The sequence below is a fragment of the Sander lucioperca genome, chromosome 18 (genome assembly GCF_008315115.2).
Source record: "Sander lucioperca isolate FBNREF2018 chromosome 18, SLUC_FBN_1.2, whole genome shotgun sequence".
NCBI lineage: Eukaryota > Metazoa > Chordata > Actinopteri > Perciformes > Percidae > Sander > Sander lucioperca.
The window spans coordinates 15,469,044-15,496,575 of NC_050190.1; the positions used below are offsets into that span (position 1 = coordinate 15,469,044).

General features: G+C 39.7%; 1 protein-coding gene across 5 annotated transcripts in view; it reads right to left on the reverse strand.

Annotated features, from left to right (window-relative positions):
- Window positions 1-19,097, reverse strand: part of LOC116035725 (probable palmitoyltransferase ZDHHC14) — a 52,712-nt gene extending 33,615 nt beyond the window's left edge. For 3 of the 5 annotated variants that reach the window (XM_035994811.1, XM_031279017.2, XM_035994813.1), the window contains exons 1-2: window positions 18,514-19,095; window positions 17,566-17,860 (exon numbers count right to left, since the gene is read on the reverse strand). In XM_035994811.1, coding sequence (XP_035850704.1) covers window positions 17,566-17,807 — 242 coding nt within the window. In that variant the 5' untranslated portion in view covers window positions 17,808-17,860; window positions 18,514-19,095. Of the gene's footprint in view, window positions 1-17,565; window positions 17,861-18,167; window positions 18,422-18,513 lie in introns of those variants that run through there. The other 2 variants (XM_035994810.1, XM_035994812.1) reach the window with 2 other exon arrangements.
- Window positions 19,098-27,532: the final 8,435 nt, after the last annotated feature.

Here is a 27,532-nt window from a genome sequence, read left to right on the forward strand (position 1 = left end):
TAGTGAAACAGCGAGAGAAAGCGTGGCAGACGATCACGGACCGACTGAATGTGTAAGTAGCCTAAAAATATACATTAACTGACCACTGCTCTGAATTGAAACCGTCATAATCATACCATTCAAGGATTAGGCTACTAATCATTTGCACAAATTAACAGTTGTACTCTTTGCCTTAAAAGTAAGCAGAAGATAATGTTACTCAGAAAATGTACCATGAAGATCAATTTTCTACAACGCTAGAATATGATGCGTAAATATCTCTTTCACTCTGTTCCTCCCTCTCTCTCATGGGCTAAAATATACATTTCCTAAGTCATATTAACTTCCACTGCTCGCTTTTAATGCAAAGTGTACAACTGTTCGTTTTTGCAAATGACAAGTGACTCATTGAATGGTTTCAGTTAAGAGCAGTAGTTCATCAATGTATATTTTTAGACTATCATTCAGTCGGTCCGCTATTATCAGCCATGCTTTTTCTCGTGTTTTTTTTATTTTTTATAGAGGACGAGTTTCCTTCTCTACATATTATATTCCTTGCACCCTTGTATATATGGACATAGAAAATAAAGACACTGAAGAAATTGGACTCTAAAATCTAACTATAAAGATAATTAAATGATACATTCCATGCACACTGTAAACATGAATGGAACAGAGTATATTCATCAGTTATTTCCCCCCCAGCAAATTATAAGGTCAAAAACCATTGAGGTGTCCTCTCCCTGTTGTTACATAAATGTACAGTAGCCTACATCACTAGATAGTTACTGGTCCAGTGAACTAAGACTATAATTTGGGAGGATTGTACAATTAGGATATGTTCTTCAAATTGTACAATCCTCCCAAATTATAGTCCCAGTTTACTGGACAACACACTTTGTGTGCTAAGAATGCCAAATACAATGCACATGGAAGAGGAACAAACATCATCCTTATTGTTAAAGAATTAAAAAAAAAAATTAATCAACTAAAATAATTCGAGGTGCATTGGTCAACTATAGAAATGGACAGCATTGTATGTATTGCCCTTAGTAACAGAATTCATTTAAAACACATTTGAAATTGTATCAGCCTTTTCTAATTATCTCAACAACTGCCATAATATATTCATCAAACTTCTAACAACAATATGAACAGCAGTCTTCATACAGCAATATAACAGTAACAATGACTGTCACATGAATAATTATAATTTAAAACTTTAAATAATAACAGTACTTAAATGAACAGCAATATGCACCTGTTGTATTTTAATCCAGGCTGATAACAATAGGGTAAAACCACTGCTGGGTGATCAGAAAAGGCTCCAGGATTAAATAAATCCTGAATGTTAGCCTGGTCGGGAGCAGGCTAGCTGCACAGAATAAATCTCCATGGTGATTTATGTGCCTCCACTTTCGTGAAACCGAATCAAGGCTTAAATCATCCAGGATAACTGATAAATCCCGGCTTAATCTCTTATCTTGGTTTTGTGAAACAGGCCCCTGCTCTTTCTAGCATAAATGTGTACAAAACAAACCTGTACAAAACACAGAATGGTACTCAGTACTGTAATGTTTAAGAAGTGTTAACTGTGACTTGTTGCTTAATGAACAGTAAGTGGATATACAGAAGGGTCAGTCCTCTGTGTTGTAATCTGTTCTATTGAGATAATTTAGTATAATCCCATTAAACGTCCAACGGTGCAGGAGGTTATTACTGTAAATCACATTTAGTCCCATAGAGGTGGGGCACAGGCTGCCGCATTCCATTTCATTTGTTAGTCTCTGGTCTATTGGATTTAGTTTGGGGTCAGCAAAGAGGTGCCATTCCACACAAGGTAAATTAAATGAACATGCAGTAACCATACGTCTTCAGGGATGCTGTTGAGAAATGCAAAATAACACTGTGAGTTGAGCCAAGGCTCTTGTTCATCAACTCATCTATTGAAATAAAGTGCCATATGCAAACACCCCTTAAGTTTTGACCCGTTTTTGTGTGCTGAAAATATGTATAAAATACTTTTGTCAAGTGACTTTAGGGCAAATGTTTAGAAACATATGAGTACTTTATATTGGACCATCCCCAAAGTGGCTCCTTTAAGTGCAGGTATAGGTGATTAGTTATTGTATGTAATGCATTACTGACTCTTTCAGGAGAAGCACCATTTGTTTTGCAAGGAGGCTGAAAAACATTGATTGATGAACAAAAAAGATAGAGCTGGTTGGTGGGATAGGTATTACCGCTATTCACTAAGTGCATTGGACTGCACTACATGATTGACTGTCATTTAAAAATCAATGCAGAGAAACGATGACTACAGCTCATGAACGCTGAGGATTCTTAAAGTGACACTGATAGCTATAATAAAGCAACAGAGTTCAACCGTTGTGGTTGTCAACCATAAAATTATTCAACCCCATTTTATAACTAATATTACAGAAATGCTGCACTGAAGCTTTTATTTGTTAATTTTTTTACAAAAATGTCACACTTTACAGCCCTTCTTTAAAGTGCTCATATTATGCTAATTTTCAGGTTCATATTTGTATTTAGAGGTGATATCAGAATAGGTTTACATGGTTTAATTTTCAAAAAACACCATATTTTTGTTATACTGCGCATTGCTGCAGCTCCTTTTATCACCCTGTGTGTTGAGCTCTCTGTTTTAGCTACAGAGTGAGGCATCTCACTTCTGTTTCATCTTTGTTGGGAGTCACACATGCGCAGTACTAGGGTTGGGTATCGTTTGGGTTTCTTCCAATACCGGCGCTAAAACAATACTTTTAAAACGATGCCTGAACCGATACTTTTGAAAAGATTTTTTAAAAATATGTATATATTTAAAAAAGAAAAAAAAGGAGCACAAAACGACAGTCGGCGACATATAAGAACGGCTTGTTTATTGCTAAGTCTATATGGTCAAAATTAAAATGATTAAAAATGTAATAACAATAACTTATAAAAATAATTTATTTCTCCAGTAAATTGCTGGTAAATGACAAAAACAACCACTAGATGGAAAAAGGGTATTTTACAATAATTTTGAATGCACCACGAGGCTGGCGAGACGAGTTTCAAGTGACGCACTGTCTGTGTTGTTTTTCCGACAACGGCAGCTGCAGACTACGTCTCTGTGTTGGAATCCTCTACAGTGAAATACAGTCACACCGCATTTTAACCGCTCTCTTAATACATCCATGGTTTAATCCAGTTGCTAGCTAACGGTAGGCTAACGTTACCTGCTGTATTATGCTAACTAGCGTCACATGGAGCGATGTTTCGGTTGCCTCTAACGTCCGTTTCGGAGCATCAGAGGGCAGCGCTGGCATTTCAGTGGCACCGAAATACGCTTTACTGTTCGGTCCGGTAGATACCGGTTGTTAAGGCACCGGTGCCGTATTAGCACCAGATGTCAGTACCCAACCCTCCGCAGTACCTAGGTAAGCACTGCTAGCTTGTCAGTTGCAGAGTATGAGGGCATGCCACGCTAGCAGCTAGGCGAGCATTATAACGTGTGTTACAAAGTGACACACGTTCGTCACGGAAGTAAAGGCTGGACTACAATAGAGCTGTTTGGACCGTTTTGTGAACAGTGTTTTCTGTTGGAGATGGTAAGTCCCTTTGGGGTGGACTTTGGGCTTTTTCACTTTGTAAACCTATTACATGCACAAAAAAGATATATAACACAATAAAGGAAAGGGAAAAAGCTAAAAAGCATAATATGAGCACTTTAAATGTATTAAGGCATTATGAGGTTTTTTCCCCAAGAAATATGTATGATAGATTGCTGATGGACATCATATCACTATTAGGCCTGTCACGATAAAAAAATTAGCTGGACGATAAATTGTCCCAGAAATTATTGCGATAAACGATAATATTGTCGTTCCAAGACCATTTTCATCTAATATAATGATAATGGCATAATAATGCAGGTACACCTTTTCAAAGATCAATACACTTTTATTTCTAAAGAATATTTAACACTGGAACTGGAAGACATTTTAAATATCCACAACATACAAGATCTTTGATCTCCTTTAGTATGTTGTCTTTCACGCTGTTGTACAGTGGAATTGTGTATGTTCTCCCAGGCAATTCGTTGTGGCTGTCAAATGTTTCCAGCATTCACCGAGTGTTTGTGCGATAAACTACCGACTCTGTACTACATTTAACAATTATGTATTAAACACTAAATATTAAATTTAAATAATATATAATTAATAAATGATCTTATCTATAACTTATCTATATCTATGTGGCTATCTGCCACATGGCGAGTAAATGTTTGTACCAAAATAGTTCTGTTTTTCAGTTTTCATTTTGGCGAAGGTGCAGCTACTTTGTACGTGTGCGCACACACACACACACACACACACACACACACACACACACACACACACACACACCTTCTTTCCTGAAACCGCTTGCGAGACTGACAAGTCCCCAGCGGAGTGTATGTCCGAGCCTGTCTCCATAGCCTCCACCTGCAGGTTGTCAACTGTGTGCTTTGGAATGAAAGGGAGAAAACAGGACGCCATATACTTTTTTTTTTTGATGCCGACTTAACTGCCAAGTGCTGCGGGAAACCCTGCTCCAACTCTCAACTAGCGTTTTCTCTGTGACTCTCTCTCTCTCCGCCAGGAGTCCCGCCTCCCCACACAAAGACCATGCAACTGACAAGAGGGTTCACTCCTCGTTACGCTAAGGAACCGAGAGTGGTCATCCAGTCTCTTTGGGAGAGAGAGAGAGAGAGAGAGAGAGAGAGAGAGAGAGAGAGAGAGAGAGAGAGAGAGAGAGAGAGAGAGAGAGAGAGAAGGAAAACAAATAAGCAAGCAAATGGAAATTATCGCGGCCTGAAAAATGATCAAGCTAATTTTTTTTATCGTGCGATTAATTGATTTATTGCCTATCACGACAGGCCTAATCACTATCCCACTATCTAATTAGCCTTCAGATGGTAACACCTTGGATTTATGTCAACAGCAGTTATTCTGATAAAGCAAGCCAAACTATATTTAGGCTTGCCATGTTGGAGTCCATCAATTATAGCAAATTGGGAGGATGTGAATATGGACCTGGAGCATTTACTTAGATTTACTGATCTGAGCTAATTAGGCTTCTAGCATTATATGCACACACTCCCTGCTTTCACCTGAACTGCTGGAGATGACTGTCCTTCAGGCAGGGGAAAAGGTCAGCCAACACTTGACACACAAGCAAAGAACACAAAGGCTTACAAATGTATTAGTTCACTTTTGAAAGTGTGCAAGTTTCTTGTTTATAAACTAAGTGGCTGGCGTTATGCTATATTCTCAGGTGCTTCAAATATATACCCTTTTGTAAGATGAGTAAGCCAGTTCACTATATTTCTTTACTTAAATAAAGACTATATCTGAATCAGACACATACAATACTTACAATGCTGTTTGAAGGATGTTTAACACACTGTCTTCAATGCATGCCATTACCCCATCTGAGTGGACACTGGCCAGTCCCGCTGCTTCTCTACATCTGGAGTGAGACTGAACTAAGCAAAAAACACTAGGTTGTCTGGGACATCAGCAGGGGGCTGCAGGCAGGACAACACTGTGCAGCACAAACATTTCTCCAGTTAAAAACTCGCCTGGAGGGTCCCAAGGTCATTGTACTGGACACCTGACTGTGTCAATGTTCCATATACACAACTTATGTTAGATGATTGCTAACAGGGCATCCATTTTCCATTCCATTTGTGATTCTTCCCCAGCTTCAGTCTTCTGAACTGGGCTGGGTGGAGACATCATCCAGCACCGTGTCCTGTGATTGTAATCTAATAAGGGGCATATTCCCATCTCTGGCTGAGGCAGTGCTACAGACCATGTTTCTGCTTATAATCTTCCAAATATTGCTGCCATTGTTTAGATAGAAAGAAGCTCTGTTGCTGCCTATTAAAATACTTTGGCAGCTAACATTGTATTGAACGTATCCCTTGGGGTGCTATGCGTTTCCAAATGCATACCAAACTGCATTACACACAGCAGACATGATTATACAACCAAGTAAGTGTATCATCTCATAATATTACGTTTGCATATCACTATTGCAACAGTAATGTTTCGGTAATGTAGGCTAGGTTATACAAAGAAGAAGAAAATAGGCCTTAGGGTCCTTTAACAAACGTGTTCAACACTGTTCAATGATCAATAATAAGCAATAAGCAACGGTCACAACTGAGATTTACCTTGCAAAGAGCTGGTAAAGACAACTGAGCAAATTATATCTTCTTGCTCTACTGCCAAAATGAAGAAACAAAACGTATGTTTTCAGAAAGGTCAGTTTGCTTCAACTGCCAGAAAGAAAACAAATTACAAGAGAATGCCAGAAGATTTCTGACCATTTAGGCAGTGCTGAGAGGACAATTCCTTAAGAATTGCTGCAAAGAGATGACTACTCCGTCATGCAGGGAAAGAAATCCGTTTCCTGTCTGGAGGGTTAAGTGCATGAAAAATGAATAATCATCATAACATAGCAAACACAACCCACCTTGGCTATTACTTAAACATAAATATCCACATTAAAGCCTGTAGAAACCCCCCCCCCTCTTTTATTGGTGTTTGATAGTGATGGTTTTTTATGTGTGAGAAGTTCATCCTGGCCAAACTATCTGAACAGTCCTCTCTGTATCTACACCATGAAAATGTCAGAAAAAACTCACATCTATAGCACAAGCATTTGTTTTCCTATGTCAGCACAACAAATTATTTCTTTTCCTATTGTTGTATTTATTTAAATAAATTATAAAGAGCTGACAGCAGAGTAACCAGATTCCTTTTACAAATTCATGAAACATTTTCAATAATAAATAACAAAAATAAAATTAGGGAAACCTTGGCGGAGCTTTTATAAGGGTACAGACCTCAGCTTGGCGCAGTCTGTCTGCATCTGCCCCAGAAAAGCAGAACATTTCAAAGTCTGATGTCATTACCCGACATCTATTCATCTACCCATTCAATCTGTCCTCTATTTTGTCTGATTGGTCACACATCACATTAATGAATCCACCAATTAGAGAGGCTAATGGGAAAATCACTGCAGTTGTAAAAGGCTTGGCAGAACTTGAGCGAGCGTGCTACATCTATAACAATTAACCCGAAGCCAAGATTTGAATAGTTTTGAAGTAAGCAATGAGAAAGTCAAGGCCCCCACTGATATGCCAAATATATGCAAATGTCATTTAGAGCTACAAATTCACAGAATCGTGTGAATGACCTGCATGTTCTCACTTTCTGCAGGGAAAGCTAGAGATTTGCGCTCTCTTTCATGAAAACATCTTTCAAAACTTGTCATCTGGCAAGTGATGATAGAGATTGCTGAGGGAGGAGCACAAACCGCTGCCTCCATCCTCAGCAGCTGTGTCTCAATGTGTCGGACATCAGGAACATAATGAAAAGGCAGTCATGTGTGATAAAAAGTGACAGGTTGGTAGAAAGGGACCGAGATTAAACACTGAAGCCATTAGAGAGGGAGGATAGATGCAACATCAAGCCTGCCTCTTCTATAGTCATGGATCAATACAGATACGTGGATGAGCTGCAGGTAGGCAACATCTTGCCAGGTTAGAGATCCCCCCGTAGACGATGTCCCGGGAATACATTTTTATCATCAGTCACTAAACATGAGCAGTGAAGGAAACGAGCAATTTCAGCAAACATATTTTCCTTTAAAAGGAGAAGAGCAAATATCAACAAGGAACTGGACATTTCCATAGTTACATCTTCATTTTCCTTTTAGTTTGATACTCAAATCTTACATTGAACCGGGACTTTAGGGGCTTTGTTGCCATGGAGACGGACAGTATCCAATGTCAGACATGGTAAATTCCGAAAGGAAATGTGGTTACCCTGGAAACAGCCACATGAGTGAGCTGAAGCCTCCAAGGAAGAAAAAAAAGAAACAAAAGACAGAGACAAGACACAGACAGCATGATGACATTCATTACAGTCCTTTTAAATGTCTCAACAAACTATTTGGTTGATGAGGATGGAGACTGAATTATTGTTGGATTTCATTCAGAAATGGTGCCAAGTAGGCCTGCACGATAAATCGTTATAAAATCGCGATCTCGATTCACCCCTGTTCGTGATTTGATTTTTAAATGACTGATTTTTTTTCCTCCTTCAGTTAATTTATTGAAAGCATTTGACATTGACATTAACATGTTTTAATTATGTAAAGACATGTTCAAGGAGTTCAGATAGAGCCTGTATCAGGGCCATATTTAGTTCAATGTGTTATATGTCACTATTTTTGGTAGCCTACTGTACTTAAATGGCCAGTGTGTACTTTTATTTTCTTTATTCATTGAAGCCTCTATGTTTACAGGCTTGTGGTGATGCGCAATGTGCTATAGGTGCCATAAGAAATCTGTTTGGTACTGCCAATTTGTTTTGTTTTGTCATGGTTCATGTGTGCAATAAACATTACATTAGAAAAAAATCGTAGCAGAGAATCGTGATATCAATTCTAAGCTAAAAAATCGTGCCAAGACTTACATTGTCACTGGGTGCTGACCACAGAGTTGAGGGATAGGTGGGGGATGTCTTTATAGGTTCTATAGGCTTTGGCACAGTCATACATTTCTTAGTTTTCAATCACCAGGACAAACACCCCCCCCCCCCGGGATGCGGACACGGACGATGCTGCATTGATGCAGTGGCCGACCATAATCGATTATAACGCAATGACCTCGCTCGTTAATTTTCCAGCCGCAGCATAAACAAATGAAAAATAACATTCTCAATAGCCTAACCCGTTTCTCACACACACACACACACACACACACACAAAACGGCTGAGTGGAGACACGAGGTGGAGAGAACTGCAAATCGAGAAGAGGAAAGAAAACACTGAGAAACATTGAGAGACACTAGAATAGTTAACTTGGAGAAGATCTAAGTGGAGTAACGAAGCTGAAGAGGTGTACACTACGGCACTTTTCTTGTCTAACAGCAGTGGTTTAGAACAAACGCTGTGCTAGTGTGCCTGGCTAAAGTTGGAGCTAGTTGCTGAGTGGGAGGACGCTGATTTTGGACCGGAGAGGACGACAGCGTGTTTCCCTGCTGAAGAGGACTTTGCTGTAGCTGGTGACTGGTTTTCGTTATCGTGTTTATTGGACTAACAACTAACTGTAAGTTGGATTTCTGTGCGTTTGCTTCACTGAAGATAACGTTCTGTCGGACGCATCGCACACAAGCTACCATCAGGCCTGCAACTTTTTTTTTTCTTCCTCTTGGGGGGTGTGTGTGTGTGTGTGTGTGTGTGTGTGTGTGTGTGTGTGTGTGTGAACAGTGGTTTAATAGGGTTAGAGTACGTTTTACATTGAAACTGCTGTAAGGAGGAATAATTTTGTGTAGCTGGAGTGTTTTAAGTGGAAACTGATAGAGAAATGGGTAAAGGGGTAGTTGTGTATAATATAATTTAAAGAAATATTGCAGTTAGCATATTTGAAGGGTGTGATTTGTGTTCTTTTTTTTTTGCTATTCAATCTAACGGCTAAATATTATTTGTACATTTAAGTTATCGTTCAGTACACAATACCTTTTTTGTTAAAGAGTTGTCTGGGGTCAGTAGGGTGGTATATGACTAACCCCAGATAGGTAAACCTTTGTGGTAGCTACCTTAAAGAAACGAACCCAAACACCTCATCATTCCAGTCTAAAGTTACTTATTGCAGCTTGGGCATTGCCCTTGACAATGCAAGCTTGTCAAGTCAAATATCCTATATGGCTTTAATAGAAAAATGTTTTGACGCATCGTGATGCATCGAGATATCGAATCGAAGACATGATAATTGTAATCGAAAGATCAGTGAAGATTCACACCTCTAGTATGAACATTGACTGTAAAACCAAGTTCTGAGACTACTGCTCTTTGATAGCTTGTACTGATAATTGCTCACCAAAAGGTACCCCTTTATAAAAGTGTAGCATGACTATCAAGGTATGTGTGAATTATTGACTGCTGAAGGAAGTGCAATAAAACTATGATAGCTAATTCCTGGGGCAAACACCATAATGATATATGGTTAAGGCATCTGCAAGATATATTAATGCATGTCACTGAAGAGCAAAGAGTAGCACAATGCAGAATGACTAATGGACTTTAATCAGAGGATGATTTGATGATGGCAGCAGCAGAACACATTATGTTGACATAAGCAAAACCTAATGTTTGCTTTGTATTTAAATAAGGAATGCTCATTGCTTCAGTCTTTCATTTCACTGGAGGGATGTCACTGTGTCACTGCCAGCAGCACTTGGCACAGTTGAGCCTGTTTCAGAGAAAAGTTAGCAGATCAGATTATGTAATACACTACTGGTTTTGAATCCCATGGCCAAATTAAAGTATTTGAGGGACCAAGACTGACACATTCCCCATGTTCTCACCTAGACTTTATTGGTTTGGACAGCTACTTTGAATTTTCTTCTGCAGGGCAATCGACAGAGATCCCAATTTACATTTTTAATTCCATGTATTCTTCCTTAGGCATAATGAGCCAAAATTGTGTTTTCAAGTTTCACGATTCTCATAGATTCCAATGCAAAAATGTAAATAATAGACTTTTCATTAAGTAAGAAAAAGGTAACCCAACTTAAACTGAAAAAAAGTTAATCCATGCACAATCTAATAAAAAAAACATGAGCTTTACATTCTCCAGACAAACAAAACACTTAAAACTTTGCTATTTTAGTAAACCCAAAAGGTTGAGGACCACAAAGACTCAACTATAGACTCAAGTTGCTAGATCTCTCAGCCAAAGCCAACTTAAACTTGAACAGCATCGACGGCTATGCCATTGTTAGACTATTGAGTGTTTATACACGTGTAGAGATCAACAGATCATTAGTTTAATGCCCTGACAACTGTTATTTACAATGCTCATTTCGATTGATTTTCGATTCAGAATCAAAATTGTGACACCTCTCTGTTTAGCATGGGAATAATCGTATAGAACCAATCTGTACGAGTGCCCACTCAAATTGGTCTCTATGTTCGGGTCTCTTGCTTATTTAGGCTTCTCACTAAACAAGCACAGGAAGGAACTGAGTCCTGTAAAAACACGATTTGATTCCAACAAAAATATTTAAATTCTAAGCACACAATATTGTCCCAAGGGAAATATGTTTCATGACACAACTTTCTATCTGTTCTTCTATGCTTACCAAACATCATCATGCCAATCAGAATAAAGAATATAAATTGAACTGAACATAAAAGCTGCTAGTACTGTCACCCTGCCAAATTCTGGTATTCTAGTTATTTTCAGCAAATATCCTCTGTGTGGGACATATTCATTATTTCAACAGAATACCAAAGATAATCTTTCTACCTCAATAGGGTCTCCCGAGGTTTTCCTACTCATTTGCCTTCCAAAGGGCGCACTAATCTCAACAACAATCCAATCCAGATTACCGTTATCACATTTCCCACTAAATCCTCTTATGATGCCAGTCAGTTTTTTAAAACTCAGCTGGGAGTTAAGCTTGGGGGACTTTCATCTCCGCTTGATGCAACTATGTGAAGCTCACAGCACTGTTCAATGGCTGTCCTTTCAGTGTCACCTGAGATAAACTGCACCCTCGTTTACTTTCTTCGTCAGCCACACAGCTTTGAAGGTGATCAATACCCTGTGATCTGCAGAAAAAGGTCTGTCAAACAGTAGATCATCCATTCTCCAACATACACAGCATCTGGGCCTGCAATTCTCCTCAGTACTTGCTTGAGAAGAGATATAGTTTACCAAGAGATATTACTCAACAGTGATGCAGCACAAATGTTTGAACGCGTTTAACATGTGCTTAACGTTGTGTTAAAAATGCATTTGAAGCACTTGGCTTTGTGGCGTCTCACTCTAAAGTCTCATTACTCATCTGGGCTACATTGACAAGCTTTGTCAGCTTTGTCTTTTATTACATTTTGATGGCAAGCAAGGGCAGAGCATGGACCTCCTTTTAGCTGTAGGCCAAGTCATTTGTCAATGAAACAACTGAACATGACATGCTTTTGCAAATGGTTTTACTTTTGCCCAGACTACTTCATGGAATCATGATTTCCAGCCACCTTTCGGACAGGTGCCACAGAGGACTGCAGTGGTCGTGTGTGCGTTTAAGAAATCACCAAACCATTAGCATAACCTTCCAACACGTGCCATGCTCTCAATTACTCCTGGCACAGAGAGTGGATGTGTTAGCACAGGAAAGCTGTGTGACAAACAGAGGGTGCTGAGTAGAAGGCTCGGAGCTAGTCAGGGAGAGGAATCGCACTACAAATTTAGAATTTATCTTGCAGATGCCTTAACCATATATCTTTAATGAGGTATTAGGGATTTCTTTTTATTCACAAGAGATTACCAAAGACCATTTCTAAGGAACTTGAACTCTGCCTATTTGTACATTTAGTGTTCTTAAGAGGCCACTTTATTATACCCACGATGAGCCTATGTCAGCTTAAAGTAGGGTTGTTTGATTACAATATCTGAGCAGTTTCTTTTCAACAACCTCCAAAAGCATCTGAGGACTGTTACCAGGATTACCTGCTAATGCAAAGGGACACTCTAAAAAGTACTTGAACATAATTTATCACAAGACTAGACCGCATCTTGTGGGATGATCTACATGACAGTTGTTAAACCAGCACAAATACTGTTGTATATAGAGGTGAGAAGGCAAATAATACTATGTGGATTAAAAAGAGCGGGCAAAATTAAGACCCTTAGTCTTTGTTAATGTACTGTCTATAAACGACCATAGTGAAAAAAAATCTCAGTAGCCATAATGCTTTCTTCATACCCATCCTTTACCTTGTCTCCCTTTTCACAGCAAAGTTTAATCATACTTAAAAAAAACTGCTGAGCTTTTAGTCGATCCTAATCGCATACTTAAAGAGGTTTATGAAGGGGGCACACATTCAGGCAACCTCTCTCTCTATCCTGACAATCCAAAATCATGACTAGTACAAATGCAGATTGGGATTAGGCAGGTGCAAAATGGATGTGACCAGAGAGCATGAACCTAACTACCCAATACATCCCATCATGAAAGGGGCTTGACTTGTAAAACTACATAATAATCAAAACACCTGATACACTGTTTCAACTGGATTATACATCAAGCTTTCTTAAGACATTTCCGTGTTAAGTTAATGCAAGTTTGCAAGTAAGAACCCATCCGTCTTCTTTATAAGCAAAAACCATCTGATGGCACTTATGACAGAATCATTGTAGCAAACCACCTGCCAAAGTCGGTCACAATTTTAAACCAGGTTTTCTGCAAATCAATCTAGCTCCAACAGCCAAAAAGCAGCTGAGACAACTTCCCACAAATCAGTATCGCTGTAATTATTCTGGCCAAAAATGGATGACTTCAGAGGCTTTTCAAAACTTTTGATGCAACTGCCGTCCTTTTTGTTATTTTTCAATAAACTGCAGTAGTATTTAAAAACTACCGGCAAGCAGGAAAAAAAAAGGTGATTGTTTAAAAAAATTGACGCGTAGAGTAAACATTATGTCCAATTGTTTTAGAGTAGAAAGTTTTATTTTGGTAGGTAAATGTGACTGAACATTCTTGTTGTACTCTGTGCACACAAATAATTTTCCTCTGAATTAAGCCTGTCAGGCAGCCCACACCCCCAGGCAGATTTACTGAAGGACATAAATTAGATGTGACTAAACATGCAGGACACTTAAATCAAAGCCAAATCCATTCTTCTATCACTGGAACGGGCTGTAGCCTACATACAGTATGCCTATATTAAGTCAATGTGCTGCCCTGATCTCCTCCTCACAAGAGACTCCGGTTTCAGTGGTTTTTAATTGGAGAATATGAGCATTTCTACTCAGTTACGAGTGAAATGTACTGTATGTGCAATGTCATCACTTTAAAAAGATCCAGTGTGTAACGTGTTTAGTTGTTCATTATCAAAATCTGTGTTTCCAGTTCACAAACTTGTCCTTTTTCATGAATAGTGACCACCACCATCAATTCCAAATATTCCTTTTGGCTTGAAATGTTACATTTGCATTCACATGAACTGGGGTAGACGCTCCATATTCATACGCCATCTTGAAATACGTTAGCCGGTAAGAGACATACAAGACATACTGCTCTGCCTTTCGCGTTTTCGCTGTCACATGATAAACTCACAGGTGCTGCTAATGCTGCTAATGGGTATCGTCGCTTCCCGGCCCCGGCAAGTTTGAAGAAGGAAACATGGAGGACCACACGTATTCAAAATCCAAATTTCAGGAACAGGAGTCTTCTTCTTCGCCCAGAAAAAAAAAAAAGGATATTGAAAAGAGCAAGAGACCGGCTTTTTGAAGCGTGAAGGCTACCGTAGCTGTAATACGTACTTTGAACTGCGTGGCGCGAGAGAGTTGATTGCGATATATGATCTCAACGCTAGATGGGAGAAACTCCTACACACTGGACCTTTAAGTATCAAAATGTTGCAGTTCAGTTTTGCAAGAAATAAGATTAGGATTCCACTTTTACCAGTGAAAGAGCTGCGGGCAGCAAATGTATGAAAATTAGATAGGATGTTAAATTTCATTAATCATATGTGACAAAGAAAATAAGCAAATCCTCACATTTTCTCACAAAGGTCCTTCAATAATCAACACACATGTAGCCACTATTCACTGCTTCACCACTGTCACAGCCCAATACTGATGACTAGTGCATTACATCTTATGTTTTTGTCCACCTCAAATACAACTAAATCCAAAGTGTTAAGCCTTCTCTCTGCCCAAAACTGTGGTTCTTAAGATCCATTTTCACAGCAAGCAAAACAGCATAACAGAACACCACTTCAAATATCTGCCTGAGTGAACTTTTACAAGATATAAAGGGAGAGAAGGCAACATGTGCAACAGCAGCACACATGGACGTCTGGGGGGAGCCAGCATCAGAATAATAAACAGACCAAAGTCTGCCGGTCGCTAACAAGAGTTTATTGTGCATGGCCGAGCACCCCTCAGACAGACAAAAAAAAACAAGCAAAAGGAAATATGGAGATGTAGAAAAATCTCTGGTAAATGTTCTGTGCATGGCTCCATCCTTAAACACTCGCCATCTGTTGACTCCTTCTGGACAAACCAGAACTTCATCTTTAAACAGATACAGACCAGGTGTCACCATAACACAGCCTAATTTGAAATAACATAATAAGATACAGAGGCAATTCAAAAGGCAGAAGAGGCCCTTACAAAACTGAATGAGGAGCTGTCCGCCACTATGCTGGCAACTGGTGAGTGGATTTAGAAAACCACATCTAATCGAAAAGCATTACAGTTAATGACAACAGAAGCCAATGTGCAGGTCTGCTGACTATCGCCCTGTCCGATAAATGTCTCCTTTCAGCTGATGGTAGTAAAATGGGGGGAGACAGTGAGAGAGAGGAAAGCCAGTAGGACTCGGTCAGCCTGGGGGCAGCTACAGTTGAACAGGGAGGACAGTGCTAAGCTGAAAAGTGGCTTTGTGGTTGCATGGTGTTCCTGAAAATGTCCCCTGTAGTCACAACAAACAGAGGACAGTAAACTGGGCCCAGTTTCAATGACTGGTCACAGTGTAGGAAATTAAGCTATCTGAGGGGGGAGAGGTATCATCAGGAAGCATCTGGCATCCTCCATGTGGGTGCTGCGGAATATCCATAATGGACACTGCAGTACGTTTCCCTCCCATTTAAATATTTTTATCCACTGTTTCATAGTAAAAAGGGTTGGAAGTTCTGGCCTGCAATGCCCTCTTTCTAGCAGTCTGCCCTTTGGTCATGGGTTATGTCTGTATCTCTGCTGAGGTGACAATGTATTGAAAGATGAAGTGGTCCAGAGGTCACTGCTGATAGACGTGTAGCATTGCGTCTGTGAAGGACTTCACACACAGGGCATACAAAAAAGAAAACTGACAATGGTTTGGAATAGGACATGTATACAAGATCCCCATGTGACATCTTTAAATGTCTTGTTTTGTCAGACCAACAGTCCAAAAGATATTCCAATTACAAGGAAATACAGAGAACAGCAGCTAATCCTCACATCGGAGAAGCTAAAACCGAAGACTGTTTCTTGTTTTTGTTTAATAAATAAGTAACAATTAGTTGATTGTCAAAATTATTGTGATTATTTTTCTGTCAATGAATTGATTAATTAATCAATTAAATTGTGTTAGCAATATCTAATATAGCTCTAGAAAATAAAAGGATATTATAGTAAGTCCTTTCAAAATGTTCTAAATAATATGAGGACACAATGTTTTACACACAAACATCATAAAGTAATATCAACTAACTAACATGCATTCATCAACTAATCACTGTCTTTTGATTTACTCCTAGATCATTAAGAATGGGCTATTTTTACAGTCCAGATACTGAACAGCAGCAAATAAACCACAGCACATATGTGCCTATTAAGCATTCTCTGGCTCTGAAGCACTTTAGCCTGATAAAGACTGTCCGATTGAGCAACAAATCTCATGATGGAGCAGGATTCTTATCTAGTATAGATTGGGCTTTTAAAATGATAGATGAAGGAGTGATTACCCTAATGAGGATAGAAACAATGCACTCTCTCTCGTGGTACAAACGCCAGTGCTCAGGTCTGTAGTCTACATGCTGTATCGTGCACTTTGGTCCCAGTGGGCCAATCTAGGACATCCGGGACGAGGTGAAGATGAAGGGCTGGATGAGACAGTGTGGAGAATCACAGTGTCTGTTGATTACAGGTTATTCTACGAGTGGGAGAAAGACAGAGGGCTCCTTTGGGGCTAAAGGGGCTGTGATTAAGGGAGTACAAGTGGCACACATAGGCGGACTGACACAATGAAGTCTACTCTATAAGTCACGGGTGACTGATTTGAAACCGATGAGAAACAAAAAGTGTAAGGTAAACCTCTACTAAGTTACCATGTTGTCACTATAAAAGGTGAAATTACTACACAATATACATAAAATCCCATTCCTGGTCATCTGGATGAGCTACAGAACAGCAACCCTACAACTGGTCAGGATTCCACAGCTTGCTCAAGGACATCGGTTAAATTAATGTTTGCCAACGGCGGTTTAAAGACAAGCCCTCGAGTTGGAGGGTACTCTCTAACTGCAAGGCTAGCGTGCAAAAACAATGGTAAATATGGAACAGAAGGCTGCCTGCCCATTTTTTAAAGAGGCATACATCATGCAAGGGCAAGTATAAACCATAAGCAAATTAAAAGAGGAAATCCACACCACAGAGTAGTTTACATTAGCAGCAGTCCCTGGCAAAAACACTGCTTTTATTAAAAGATACTTTCAATTTTATTATTTTATATTTTACTTCTTAAAAAAGAGAAGTCTGCCTAATCCGCAACCAGTTTGTTCTGACATCTCCTGAGCCTTGAGGAGATCATAGGAAATACACCCACTCCAGAGTGATGCCAGTGACATAACTGACCTACATCTAAACTTTTTCTCTGACAGCTGAGCCCATGAAATAAAATCCCTAATCCACAATGTCAATGTGGACATGTAAATAGCAGATTAAAGCACAAAAAGACTGAACATACTTACTCAAAGGTGAAGAAAAGTCCACAAGTCACGAGAATGAGGACAAGGGTGAGGTAGAAAACCCCTGTCTGCTTGGCCATCATAATTCTCCCATTGCAGTAAAATTTATTCCGACCTGGAAAGGACTCCCACTTCCTCATCTTTGGGGTCCTTTTCTTGTAAGGGGTCTCCATTGGTGTGGAGCTGCGAGTGCTTATTTGGCTGTACTCACACTCTCTCATGGACTCAGATACCCCGAGATGCATCAATTGCTGATTCAAATCTCCACAGTTTAATAAATCCCGGGGCAGATATGCCTCTGTGGAGAGAATAAACCAGTTGAGTTTACAGACTAGGATCACAACTTTTCAGACAAATGCCTGGGTGAATGTGGGTGGAAAGAACGTTTGTTAAAAAGGTACAAGGCACACTTCCTTATATTAATAATATCTAGCTACCACCTACACTACATATAACGTTATGTAGCTAGCTTTTAGAAGAGACATCTAGCCTCCAGTGAATTCGGTAAAGCCACACAAAGTCAGTACAGCAAGTTTAGCTAATCTGTCGTTAGCTAAACTTGGCAAATAACTTCACTGGCAACAACCACATACCTTTAACCTTATCTTAACGTTAATAGCGCCTTTGTTAGCAAGCAACCTGGTTAGCATTTTATAGCAACTCAATCTAAAATGCGGCTAAGGCTAACACGGCTAGCAAGTTGATGAAATAACCCAACTGGTAAGTTAATGTTAGCACATTGGCCAACTTTGCAATTAAAGGCTAGCTCGCTGGCCACTCACATAACTACACGCTTTGACTTGACTGTTGTATTCTAACTTTCGCACTCAAGAGGAGCTCAAATGAAGCTTTGGGTGTGCACTTCGGCTGTCAGCCACATAACATTACAGACAGCCCCGGCTATGTTTTTCTGCTCTGCCTGCTGAAGCGACATATGAAGCGCTGCCTTACCGAAGGAAAGTGCTGGTCGTCGTGCTGGGGTGTTGTCACGTAGCTACTCCTTTCGTTATCCAGGTTTGTGACGAGCCGAGGACAAAGCAAAGAACACCATTTTTAGAAGTTTACGGGTAAAAAAAAAACGAGTTTAAAATTGGCACCTCGTCGCCGATGAAGAACTTCGTTAAAAAAGGGGAATCCAGAGAAAGACCGCACGACGGGGTGTTCCTAGACGAGCTTCAGCATCCTGACTGGCGGCGGTCGCTCAAAGAGACACTACGAGTCTTTGCGCACAACGTCAACCAAGCACCTTATAGCCATATGTCCAAGTGTCTCACAGCAACACGGCGAATAATCACCAGAAATCTTCACCATTCAGCCGCATTTTCGGACAAAAAGTTGCAGCATTCCCCAAGAAGCGTGGAGGAAGGCCAGTCGAAAAACCTCCGTTCACATTGTCCTTCTCCACACAGTGCTGCCACCCTCGCAAACAACAAACATCAACATGGGAGCAGAGCAGCGCCTCCCAGCCTGCTCCTCCCCCTCCAAGCGAGGCTGAAGTCACTACTGAAGAGGTGCAAAGGGAGGACGTGCTGTAAAAGGGATTCCCAAATCGTGGTCCAGGGACCTTAGGGCGTCCGTTAGGGGGTCCCTACTAGCAGGGGCGTGTCCAGGGGTTACACTGGGGTTTACTGTAGTCAGAGCACCAATGCAGGCCTGCCTTCAGGAATTATGGACATGGAACTTTTTCAAGTTGGGCCCCTCACCCAACCCAGTCCTGCACCATAGACCTTTGCATGCCCACCCCCTGGGCCTTGGGCATGGGTCATGTGTGCCTGACGATTAAGAACCAAGACGCCCAAACCCAGAGTAATTTTCCTGTAGGCCTATCTGTGTTATGTGGGTTTCACCACTGTCACGCCTCTAGCAGACTAGCGGCAGGTCTTGAGTGTAGGCTATTCATTTCAAAGTGAACATGAATACAAATTATGACCAATCCCCATAGTCACAAATGTAAATATTGGATCCATTTTTCACAAGCCACATATCTCCCAAATATTCTCACACTAAAATGTAATTTTTCAGATGGACAAATCAACTTACTGTAGTTCGACTCTCATGAGATCTGGAGACACAGCTAAGCAAACATCAACTAACATTCACAAACGCCACAGATCAACAGATTTTCGTCATGCTAAATATGGCTTAGCTGTGTAAGTATCAAATGTTAGCAAAACCATATAAATAAATGATGCAAATATAACTTTTCATCCATCCACACAAAGTTTGCCACTTACAAACGAGGTCACGCCCACTTAGGAGTCAGGAAGTGTGTACCGTTTCATACCATTGGCGTGGCTTAAAATCATGGGGGTAAGCGTCTCCTCACAACCCGAACCTCCTATGGCGCCATTTTGATGCTAATAAGCACTCACCCCCTGTTAGCATTCCATTAACTGCCATTCATTTTGACGCCACTTTGACAGCGAATAACTTTACATCTGAAGCGTTTAAAGACTTTATTTGTCCATTGTTTATTTCTAAAGAAACACGATAATGTATAAAAGGCTCCATTACCTTGTCCCTCATGTTATGGCTCCGTAGCAGACGTTTTTGTAAAAATAGGCTAACGATTGTGTCATAACCACGGGACGTACTGTCGCACAGTAGAGAAATTACCGTATAGTACAGGAGAAGCTTGCAGACAGTTTCGACTTACATTAACTGTTTAAGTTGAATTACTAATGTTAACTAGCATTTTAGTGATCAATAATTAGCCTGTGCCTATGTTATCTCCTTAAATATACCTACGCTCTCCGTCTCTGCTAGATTGGGAATGATTGAGATTTCTCTTGGCACAGCTACCAGAAGACTTACAACTTTCAGACACGTTGCTCACGTCACATTTACGTCGTCTCTCTCAGTTGGAGGCTGCGCAGTAACGCTCGGCGCTCACCGGAAAAGTGCTTCTAATGGCCTTCACTGGTCTCCGTCCAGAGCAACGGGATCTGTTGGTCCACTCTTATATACAGTCTATGCTTAAAATGCGCTATCTTTAGTTATAGAGAATCTTTGTCTGAACCCCCCCCTCTGATGATGGGCCTGCACAACCGTCATGCATGAGTGCACTCCTGCAAGTTAAGGAAGCTTTTCATTTATGCTTTTTATTTTTTTGATAATCATTATTTGACATAGGCAAACGTAATGCTAGGTTGACAGCATGCTGCTAAAACAGGGATTAAAGGGTAAGACTTGTAATATTCTTTTTTTTTTTTTGTTGTGAACAAATTCCATGAAAAGACCAAAACTAACAATGAAATTATTCTACTAACAAGTATTGGCTGTGTAGGCAAAGCCTGATAACGCATTTTCAATGATTAAAAACACATCATTAAGCCACAACATTGCACCAGGTAAAATGTTCTTTTATTTTGTGGGCACTGTCGTTTATTTTATGTCAATTCCAATACACTTTCCTGGTAGAGTACATCACTAGCACACCCATAGGGGTAAATCCCAGGGGGGTCGGGGGGTCAAGAGTTCGCTATTAGTTAGTGTAATATAATGTAACGTCACCTAGCTTGTTTAATAGCTTGTTGGTTAGAAATGCACCCACTACAACTAACGTTACGGCATTATGTGTGTGAACTGATATTAATGTTAATATTGAAGATCAATAGTTGTGTTTTGCTCAATATGATGTTAAGTGGCAGATCAGTAGGTTTGCTGCAGTTATATCCTCTGTCCCAGACGAAACCTAATATTTATGTGGAGGACGCAAGATCATTTTATAATTATAATATGACCGCGTGGTGATCGAACCTATGAAGCAGATTAAAGCTGGGTTAGCAGATGAGCTTTACCAGTGGCTCACTAATTTACATTATGATCAGCTAATTTAACAAGTGTACAAAAGCATTGTACATCTTTTATATGGGGACACTTTTTCAAAATAAGTCATTATGTTTTAAGGTATTTTGTGGCTTGATTCTAAACTTAAAAAAATAAATAAATGGTTTTGAAGAAGAATATTTTGGTCAATTTAGTCAGCTTTTTCATTGAATCAAGAGAAACACTGAAAATAAGGATAATGGTACAGTCTCCATGCTACACTAATGATAGTATTAAGGCTTTCCTCTGTGTACACATATCCTCTGCAAGTATAATTGTGGCTGTATTATTTGTGTCCCCTTCAAAAATTGCTCTTCAGAAATTTTATGTTTATTGTCCCCCCCCCAACTGTTAGATGAGATTTACGCCCATGAGCACACCAATTCTGCGGCAGAAAATAATCCCTAACAAATATACTGTTTACTCCTTTTTACCTAAAAATATTATTATTATTATTGTTATTTTGTGCATTTTATGCCTTTAATAGATAGCTGACACAAGAGAGTTGACTGGAATTGAGGTGAGAGCAATATGGGGAATGACAAAACGTCCCCGGCTGGATTCAAACTTCATAATCAGCACCCCAAGCCACGAGGCCGGCCCCCTAGTTATGCCTGTTTGAGTAATGTTTGCTAAAAACTACAGTGCCCAGCTGTTAGCTGGAAATTATAGAGCCATTTTTAAAAATGAAATTATATACTTAGGACCCGCTTTTAAAGATGGTTGTCCCAGTGGCCAACTGCGGTACTGCAACAAAAATCCCTTGCTGCCCAAAAAGGATTATCCCCATGGACTACCATTATAACTGTGTCTGTAAAACAGTTGACAGGGCATCTCAAACTGCAAATAAGGTAAATTAATATTACTTGTGTTAGGGTTTTTTATTTATTCTTAGTGTGGAACTGCCCCTGATCCAAGGGGGTCCCCATAAACATGAAAGATGGGTGATGTTTAAGATTTAAGTATGAGTCAGGACAGTGAAATTGTGTGTGGCTACGGGCATCTCTAGCTGTCCCCCAGAAAAAACAACAACATGAAGTTACTTTATTGCGGTATTATTTCATACTTGCACATGAGTAAAGTTGGATATACAAAGGTTATGATGCCCCTTTATTAACCTGTTCTCACCTGCAAAAAAATGCTCTTCAGTAATGTTCCCTGGAACACAGAAGTAACAGGAAGCACAATTATCGCATGAATCAACATGATTTAGGAAGATGATAAAAATGACTGAAGACTGACAAAACTAATCACTAATCACTAACTAAATCATTTAATAAATGGGGGCACGATTAGTCATATAAACCCTGTTTCTACTGAAAACAGACATGCAGTGATGTCGCCGCACGGCTTGTGTTCACCTCTCGTGCCAAGTACAGTTCTCTGATGATTTTCTTTTCAGCCCGCATTAGTACAGATGATTGCATCATCAGCCTACAGTTCCTTTGTCATCTGTCCTCTTAACACCTACACATGTGCAAGCACACACGCTCACATGCACACACACCTCCTCATCTAAGTTCTGAAGTCACCCGAGCGGTTTGTCTCATTCACTCCCACAGCTGAACAATTATCCACTTCCACTGAAAATAAGTCTGGCTGCATTTCATGTAATGTGACTGAGAGGACTTAATTGTTCAGAATCAAACAATTGTTCTCATTGTACTTTTATGTTCTGCAAATGTATTTGTTGTAGGAAAATAGGATTTAAAAGTCAGGCATATTAAGCTTATCAGATTGGAAAATAAACATCATCACACATACTGTACATACAAATAACATTACTTCATACACAGAGTTGGCTGACGATATAGCATTTCTCAGGACGTGGTCATGTACAGTACAGTGCTGTAAATTGTCCCCCCTAGTGTCATGCATCTGCAAAGTGGCTGAGAGTATGATTGGCTGCCGCTGTCGGGCATGCGAAGCTATCAAGTGGCACATGTTTCACTTAATCTGTTGGAAAGCTGTGGATGTTTTCAATAGTTGCTAATGACCTGTAAGCCCTCCAGACTAATTCCTTAACTGTGGGGCTCGTTAAGCAATGTGATGACATATGGCTGAAGCTGTGTTCTTGTTGGGAAATAAGTGGACATGATAGGGCCTTTTAGTCCCAATCCAAGAACAACATGGGCCTGAATCAAATCCTGCCAAGGACTCATCCAGGCAATATTGTCTTATTTAGAAAGCTGGACAGGATGAAAGCACATAGTGACATCAAAGCCTCATCAAGAGGCGAATACTCTCAGCCACAATTATTGGACTTGGCCTGATTTGGTAAACACACAGTTCACACCACACACCACACGTATATATTGTAACACATCCCTGGAAAGATCAGAGCAGTCTCTTTTGTTTTTCAATGCTCATTCATCTACTTACGTTGGCGGTGAGAGGCAGCAGGGCAGGGTACCGAGGCCAGCGGTAGCCAATGACTGGCCTGGCTTCCTCTCAGCCACCACATCCATCCCGTCAGAGCTCGATGACTCAGCTTCTCAGAGGCACAGGAGTGTGGGAGGTATTCTCCTGTGGTTGGCTGCCTACGTGAAACGCATCCTCCATCACCAAAAAAGTAAAGCAAACCCACTTTCCATCCAAACTCTAAATGACAGACTGAAATTGAAAACGCTCCGAGGTATGTGGGCTAAGTCTCTGTTTGTAATGTGCAGGTGCATACATGTAACAATAATACAGCTACAGTTAAGATGCCAAGAGGTACCCAAAATCATATAAATCATTTATCCACAAAAAATGTGCATTTGTTAAAAATCAATCAAGCTGTTAGCCACCTCTCAGGCTGCTGTAATTAATTATAAGGTGTCAGTAGATTTTTAATAAGATGAAGATGAGTGATGTACCTCTCTGCAGCCAAGCAACCCAGCTAACAATCATTCTTTGAAACCCAACCTGTTCATTGCCTGTGTTGTCAACCTCAGGAATTCTATTATCAAAGGCAGCTTAAAATAGGACTTGATAATATGCCCACATTTCTCCTGGCAAAGGAAATGAGGGAGAAAGATTTCAAATTCCAACTCAAGAGGAAGTAACAAATCTGGGCACTCTATTCAAAGACAAAATAAATATGAGAATAGTGAAGAGTAACTGGTGCTACCAGACTCAATATGATCCACAGTGACTATAGCCTCTGATGTGTTACACTTGATAATAAAACGGGTTGTTGGCAGTTGGTTGAGTCTTTATTCAATACTTCTTTTATAAATCAATGCTAGAAAATGTACTTAAGTTGGAGGGAGTTTAGGACAGTATAGTATAGAGATTGTCCTGTGTTAACGTGTGCTTTTAAAAACAATTCCTATCTGATGTCTCCGTTTATACTCGCAAAAACTTACATGCCTTTATTGAAAGAGAACAAAGTGAATATGAAACTAGAAGTGTGCTACCTATACCCATAATATCATCTTTGTTTTGATATTGGGAAATCTATAACTAGGGATTAGTAAAACAGACAAAATACCTAACACTGTGAATAAAGCCTCAGCAGTTAAAAGCCAGATATGTTCTAGTCATGGGATTTAATTGTTCAATTTTGAATCCAAAGTATAAATAAATAAAACATAAATAATTTAATAGATATGAGAGAAAAGTCCTTGTCTTCAAGAATGCCTAAATTCACTGAAGTGCATAAATAGTAGGTCAAAACTTACAATAGTTTATCATGCAGATATGTAATGTCTTGAGGACTCAATGCTCCTCTTCACATAGCTGAAGAGGAACTTTAACATGAGCTCATCTGGGACACAAAAAAGCAATCTTACACTCTAAGTAGACCCTGGATACAACACAAAACCATATAAAGAAAAGCATGAGATAGAATGTGTTAATTTACCATTATGAACTATAACCGAAGATGAGAGGAGAAAAAATACAGACAAACAATCATTCCTAATGTACTCTGGTGATACAGTATGGTACAGTATGGTACTCAGGTTAGAAAACCACCTGGGTAGAGCCTGGTACAGAGCCTGCAGTGTGTGTGTGTGTGTGTGTGTGTGTGTGTGTGTGTGTGTGTGTGTGTGTGTGTGTGTTACACCTTCTGTAATGACCAGAGTTTAGATTCTGTGACCAAGTAAAATTACAACTGTTGATGCAATAGGTCTTTTTCACTAAAGACATTCTGACATGTCACAGTAGGAAAAGCACAGGTGTTTAAATGTGTACATTTAATGTCGGCTGAATTCTATTTAGCTGCTTCAGTTTCAGGGTCCTGATATTGTTCAAGTTATCTCAAAGTCACACTGTCATAGCTTACTGGGGCATTTGAATTGAACATAGCCACCTTTAATGATATTAGTAACACCTGTGATTTTACTACAATGACAAGTCAAAATGTCTAGTGTGAAAAAGGCAGATGATGCATGACTGCGTGTGCTCTTTACTTTATTGGATATGGGTCAATAGTGCAGACAAGACATGCAGTTTTAATCAATGGACTGGTAACAAGTATCCCTCATGTTTTTCTTTTACAAGAGCCCTCTAACATTTTTAGGTGAAGTGCCTTAAGAGTTAGGTGGCATGAGGTTGTGAGGAGGAAGGGTACTTATCACTGTACATGCTGAGAATGGTGGTGGAAAGGTTATTGACCTCTGTCTTAATGAGGGGGTTATGAAAACTGATGCTCTTAGAGGAGCTGTTCAAATTGAGTGTGCAGTCCCATGAGTACTATAAGTACACGGTACTTAGTTTTTCATTGGACCCAGACCACAACATGGACACATCATCATTATAGCAGTATCAGGTCACCAATAAATGAGTTAACCAATTCATTTTTACATTCCCTTTGACAACTGCCTATATATATTGTACCAAGAAGGAGAAAATGTGCATTTATTACCCTTATTTTAGAGTATTAGTATAGAGGGATTCAAAATGGTCTACAGTGAAATTACTAAGCAGTGGTTTCACGATGTCATCATCATCATCATGTCTGAGTAGCTGTAAGAGTGAGTTGATCCTGGACCCAGTGAAACTGAAAATGTAAATTGACCTATTTGAAAATGTAAACCCCGACATAAATTATTTTCTTTCATCAAATGTGTAGGCTATCCTTCTGTGGCTATCTGCTCAGTCTCACAGTGTAACTGAGGGGTGGGAGTTTCACAATGCATATAGTCAGAGGAGTTGCAATATCACTTTTGTTGTCCAAATGGCTTAACCTTTATCAGCGACTTGAATGATGATGCAAAATTATCTGTGGTCGGTTGGGAAAGAGCTAGTGTCTCATCTTCAGATAGACTGTCTCTCCTCTTCAAAATGATTTTAAGTCAATGACTTGTGAGCTAGAACAGCCACATATTACAGTCAGTACAGTACATGGCTTACTGTTCAGGAAGGACTGACCTCACATCACCTAAAATCATTTAAAATATTAATTTCAGAAGTATTTAATTTAACAGTTATCAGTTATTTCCATGTCTTTTTGACATTATAAAGCAAAACGCTCAATCCACAGAGAAATGCACACAGCCCATATTTAGAAACTATATCTTTAAACGAGCCATCCAGACTTCCGTACAGTTATGATGTCACAATTATTCTAGGTAGAAAAGTGCTGCTACAGTCATTCCCCGGCTGCAATGATGATGCAGAGACACAGAGAGAGCAGATGCGGAAGACCCGGAAATGCTGACCAATCAGAGTAGACTGGGTTTTTTTCAAGAGCGGGGCTTAAAAAGAAAGGCACTGAAACAGAGCGTTTCAGACAGAGGGTGAATACAGGTATATTCAGACAGACAGGGAAAAATAATGTGTTTTTTGAACATTAAAGCATTTAAACATGTTCTAGTATAAACCCAAAATACAAAGTATGAACCTGAAAATTAGCAAAACATTGGACCTTTAGCAATTATGTATATGATATTAAGTAATACAGCCAACCTGTAAATGTCCTGGTGATCATTAAAGATCAAATCCAAAACTGAGATTCATGGATGGGAAACATTTTTAATACCAAGAAGTGAACTCAAGCAAATACTGTGATTAGATAGAAAACTATCAGGTCTAATTATCAGGTGTCCTCTGGACTGCAGCATTACAGTCATTGTATAATTTCTTTCTGTTAGTCTGGATTATTGAACTATTGAACTGAATTCTTTTAAATTACATCAATAAAAGGCAGTCCATG